General features: G+C 53.6%; 1 protein-coding gene across 1 annotated transcript; it reads left to right on the forward strand.

The window, feature by feature from the left end:
• Positions 1–233: 233 nt before the first annotated feature.
• Positions 234–2,886, forward strand: LOC126767042 (probable serine/threonine-protein kinase iksA). Its single transcript, XM_050484659.1, has 4 exons — positions 234–491; positions 1,048–1,362; positions 1,419–1,713; positions 1,772–2,886. Exons 1-4 carry the CDS (start codon positions 234–236, stop codon positions 2,884–2,886), a joined length of 1,983 nt encoding a protein of 660 aa, XP_050340616.1.
• Positions 2,887–5,620: the final 2,734 nt, after the last annotated feature.

The raw sequence follows: 5,620 nt of genomic DNA on the forward strand, positions 1-5,620 counted from the left end.
ATGCCACTTTTTTTTTTTTGCTTTCGTGATCGCATTCTCTTCTTAACCCCTGCTGTCTTTCTTTCTCTTTGTTTTTTCAGTCGTAAGTGTTCGTGAAAAGCATGTCTGGTAAATCTGACGCTGACAAAAATGCTCAACCTTGCAGACTGACTACGTCTATTTCAACACAGTCTTCCACAACCCCAAGTGTCCCCCAATGCAGTAGGACAACCAGAGGCAAAGGGAGCAGGATAATGTCAACGGCTTTGCCAAATCCACAGAAGACCTTTCCACGACCTCCATCAACGACCGGCTCCAACGCGGATCCTTTTGCATCTCCAGAAGTGAGCTCTCCTGTGCTTGTTCTTCCTCGCGTAAATACCGGCACACAAAGTAGTAACACTTCTGATCTCACTGTACGTGGTGGAGACCGTGGAAGACGTAACATCCGCGTACTGAGTGGACCTCCGCAATATCGTGCTGTTGGCGGCAATTCTGTTTCTAAGAAAGACGTGGGAGGGGGACAGCTCATTCTCGGGTCAAATCTTGCCAGCGACCGCAAAAAGAGCGGAACACTGTCTGGGCCTTGCGAGCTGGCCGTTATTCCTTTACGCCACCGCAGAGGTTGAGCTCTCCAGCGAGTGCCGCGGAACCACCACATGCATGGATCAGCCCAATTGACAACGATCAATGGGCCCTGGTTACGCGCCACGTTTGCCCAACCTGCCTTAGACCTTACACTGACGAAGAGAACCTTGTACTGTCGTCCGATGAAGACCTTCTTGGCGAGTCTGGGAGTGAATTTGACGAGCTTGTTACAGGTAAGAGCGCCAACCGGCGAGGTCGTTTATCGCAACGGCGCATGCGTTCAAAGAGCGGGCGCTCTCATGCTAGCACGCACCCGCCTGCCGCAGTACGACGCATGCTCTCCGCAGTACTTTAGGGCCCTCGAAGCCGTTCAGCCGCTCGCAATCAGCGACGGACACAACGATCACCTCCTTGTCGCCGAACGGAATGCAAATGGCCTGGCAAACGCCTCTCCTTTGCAACACGGGCGTAATTTCTCAGATTGATCGAGGTTCTGTTGACTATGTTCCACAACCGCCAGCACAACCAACTGTCTATTACGTGAGTCCGACAGGGTCGCCTGATCCCGACACTTATGGTTTTCCAGATGCTTCTGTCGACCCATCCTACAATTATGGTGTTGAGTGGCCACATGATGATCCAGCGGATCCACCGAACGTGCACAGCACTATTTCGTATGGCAAACCCACAACTGTCACCGAAAAGGAGCAAGCCGGCGTTGCAAGTGAGGAAAGCGCACTTCTCCAACAAAAATCGACGAACAAACACGATGCGAAAACGAGGGAACTAAAAGTGGTTTGCCATTGCTTGGCACGAATGGCTACTACGCTCGTTACTTTGTTGAGGTCCAGAAACTGGGCAGCGGCACCTACGGTGGAGTCTACCTCTGTCAGCACGTCATGGAGGGTGTCCCGCTCGGCACATTTGCACTCAAGAAAGTGCCTGTCGGCGATAACGCAGAATACCTCCAAAAAGTACTGAGTGAGGTCCGTATTCTGGAAGAGGTGAAGAGGCACCCGAATGTTGTCGAGTACAACCACAGCTGGGTGGAAGAGGCGCAGCTGGCTGACTTTGGCCCACCGGTTCGCTGTCTGTTCATTCTGATGGAATACGCGACCGAAGGCGCTCTGGATTCGTACCTTGAAGGTATGGAACCGCGTTGTCCACAATAGCGGTGTGGTATTTTTCCTCAGTGCGGTTGCAGGGACAGCGCACTTGCATCAGAAGAACATCCTTCATCGAGACCTGAAGCCTCAAAATTTACTTTTGACTGGGCCACCTGGTAAGCCGCCGCGTGTACTTGTGAGTGATTTCGGCACCGCCGCGCTTCTCGGCGAAAAAGCGTACGAACGTACAGGAGGAACAGGCACCCTTGAGTACATGGCGCCGGAGCTGATGGAAGTACTTCCCAACTGTAGCGAGGAACGCTACGTCAATCATCATACCAAAGCCTCTGATGTGTGGTCTCTTGGAATGATTCTCTATTATCTCGCGTGCGATACCGCCCTGCCTGCGCACCTTCCCGATGGCTCCGTCGCCCTCAACCATATCCAGAGTCGATCTCCTTTCACGCGCCCCCCAGAAATGGTCGAACTAATACGCGCGATGTTGCAGCGAGACCCAAGAAGGCGGCCTAGTTGCAATGAAATCCTGTCTTCCACTGTCGTACAAACTATACTGCGCAGTTTTAACAGCGCAGCAGCAAGTGGCACGAATGAGAACGATAACAGTGGTTACAACGTTATCACACGCGATATCATGCCGTGTGACGATCGAACAGGCTCATCGTCGCCGCCACGAACAGAGTTTTTGAGGAAGCAGCGCGAGCCTTCCTTACTGAGTCATGGCAGCAACAAAAATGACGATACCACGTACGCCAATGAGGGAAAGGTAGACAAAAGCTCAATACCGGCGTTTGGAACGGGAGCCAGCGATAATTGCGACCGCGACGAACTCTGCGAGGAAGACCTGCAAAGTAGCCGCGTGGAGCTTATGTCTACGACCGTGAACCCCAGCGCCCACAATTTGATGGAAGTTCCGCTACTGATGCAGTACAGATCCAACGATGCGGCCACAACTGCATCGCGGTTTGTCAGCTCCAAGAGCGGTGGCAGCAGCCGGGTTACCTCCACTGCTGATGCACAGGCGTCTCCTCTTCCGCATTTTGCCTCCTCACTTTTGCTAGGGCGAAGAGCAACACCCTCCGGTCCGGACGGAAGCGCACGGGCACTGTCTCCAGGACACCTTTCACCTACCGCTCGACGACCCCTGATGGTAGATGCGGAAGTGCAAACTGACCCTGTCAACATTCTCGACTAATCTTTGCTTGAAATGTTCCCTAACAGTTTCTGTCACTTTCCTCTGTCTTTGGATCACTGTTTTCTTGTTCCTCAAACCACACAGAAAAGACGACGTGAGTGTGCCCTGTGGCACAACTCCCGCAGGAATAGCACACAGCCCTTTTTCTCTCTTTCCCGGTGGACTTGCGGTTACTATTAATGATGGCGCTTCACTGCTTCCGACACATCTTCCATGACCATCGCACATGTCTCTCTCCCCGTGTATGCTGATCATGGATCCATCTAGCCCACTGTTCCAACCTTTTCAGCTGTCCAAGCGGAAAAGGAGCTTGTTTGACATCTAAGTACAAGCGCGAAGGGCACTTCCTTTCTTCCTCCCTTTTTTTAAAGGCACTCCAGCTGCAGCAAATGCTCAGCAACAACTTTCTTGTTGGTACCACCATTGTTGCAGGATTTGGTGCTGGTGGCTACCTCGCGTACATCCACTCGCTTTCCAAGCATCTTGACGAGCTGCCACCTGAGCAGACAGCGCAGTACTTTAAAGCGATCCATGCATGTGTTGACAACATGGCGGGGCAAAGCCGGCTTTCCTTTGCGTACCGTGTCCCAACAGTGTTGCCGTCACACGCCGACATGGTGGCCACCTTTGGCGAAGAGGCAATTGCGAAACAAAGCTTCATACGTTGATGCCGAAGGTGCAAAAAAACGGCGAGTATTTTTTCCGTAAAGAAAGGCAACGGTTCACTTGGTTCCCTCTTCGCGCTTCAGTCTCTTGAGAGAAGGCAACGCCGCTACTCCAACTCCGTGCCGCGAGTCTTTTTGGAGACAATTTCCAGATCTCTGCCCAGTGGCACCTCTTTCTCCACAACCGCAAGCGCGCAATGGCTGAGGCTCGAAAGGTCGTCGCAACGGCCAAGGATACTTCTGAAGCTCGCACCCTTGTGGACGCTTACTGCAGCAAAGTCGAAGGACTGACACTCGAGAAGAAGGTGCAGATCGACCCGGACTTGCGACTTGCTGTGATGGAGGAACAATGTGGCACGACGGTGGCCGTGGCGATCAAGCCGACTGCCAAGGAAACCCCAAAGCCGCGGGAGGCGGAATTGTATGTGTTCTACGCTGCCCCTGTGCCAGAGGGAGTGAAGGAAGAGTCGGTTCGCTTTAAAATACAGCACGCCTGTGGCGACTGGTACACTCGCTGGCTTGCCGTCAACGCAACCAGCGCACTCACTCAGCTTTGACTGGACGAAGGTTGCGTAATACCGAATGCGGGGAAGTACCGCGAAAGTTCCGCATCGTTCTTTCACCCTGTACGTGTTTTTTTTTTTCTTGCTAGCACGACAGCTTGGTTGCGCTTTCCTGCGCGAGAGGCACCCTCTGGCTTTCACCTGCTGATGGACTACTTCGTTGCACCGCAGCACATTCACTCTCCGACAAGCAGTATCAAGATGCACAAGAGCATGGTGCCAGAGGTGATGTGACAGTGAGGGCCTTCTGCACCCATTGTCGTCTCTCTTTGCCGTTTCCACAGCTCTATTCTCCCCTCCCCCTTTCTTTGAGGGAGAAACCGCGGAAATACCGCCTGCTTCTTCACTCATTCACTTGCTCGCTGACTCACTCTCTCCGCCAACTCTTTTCGGTTACATTTTTCCTGTTTCAATGTGTTTTGCTGTGGCTACCTGCAAAGCTCCTTGTCACGTTGTTTCTCTCTTTCTGTTTTTCCCCCTTTTCTCTCTCTCTTTGTTTGCTCAGGGAGAGAAAGGAACATGACAGCCGCGTATTCCCTGCTGGACTGCGTGATCAGCAGCTTAGTGACTTCCTAGAGGTGTTTATCGATGTAATGTACGCCGACGTTGCGTTGAACGATCGCCGCTGCCGTCTGGTCGGTAATTCCCTCGCTGCGGAACAGGAATCCGCACTTCGTGCACTCGTCACGGCCACATTCAATGGAATGCCAGACGGGTTGCGACAAGCCATCAGCATCTATTGCGTTCGCCACGTGCTGCTTCGTTCTCCAGAGGTCATGCAGAGCTCATCGAACGTAGAACATGCATTACAGAAGCTGGCGGATCATTGTGGCCGCGCGGGTGCGGACTCTGTGCGCAGAGAGGATGGTCCATTGACGACTGCAGCGCAAACGATCCGCGATGACGTTGCCGTGTTGTCAAAAAACCTCGAAACCAAACGATATGCCCATCTGATCGAGGCTCTTGGCGATGCAGTGATCGGCTACATGAACTGGCGCGGCAGAAATGCGCACCGCCGCTGAGAAGGCGCTTGACGGTGAAGGGGGACTCCTGCAAAATCTGTTTATCCGCCGTTTTTTTGCCCCATAATGCGCTTCGCCACGACAGCGACACAACAACGGATAACTCGTAAACGGCAGCGTGACGTCGTTCTTGACCGAGACGCAGACCATCTTCTTTTTGAACGCAAACAGGCGCAGCAGACAGAGATCCCCACACAATGGAAGCTGCACAGCGCTACCATCGGCAGATACGCCAAGTGAACCCCAGGCACTCACCGCGACGCCTGTCCATCGCCTTGACGGTGCGCAGGGAAAGCTGCCCAGCCGCCGCGCCCCCCCCCGCCACCTATCGCTCAAAAAAGCAGCGGATATCGCCCTGCGACGCCACGACGTTCGCCGAGGCGGCGGTCAGTCGCCCAGAGATCCGCAGAAACGCTGCTGTGGAGGAGGAAGAGGAGGAGGAAGGCGACAAGGACGATAGAGGAGGACGGCTACGACGGCGTCC

The sequence above is a fragment of the Bactrocera neohumeralis genome, unplaced genomic scaffold (assembly GCF_024586455.1).
Source record: "Bactrocera neohumeralis isolate Rockhampton unplaced genomic scaffold, APGP_CSIRO_Bneo_wtdbg2-racon-allhic-juicebox.fasta_v2 ctg3673, whole genome shotgun sequence".
Taxonomy (NCBI): Eukaryota; Metazoa; Arthropoda; class Insecta; order Diptera; family Tephritidae; genus Bactrocera; species Bactrocera neohumeralis.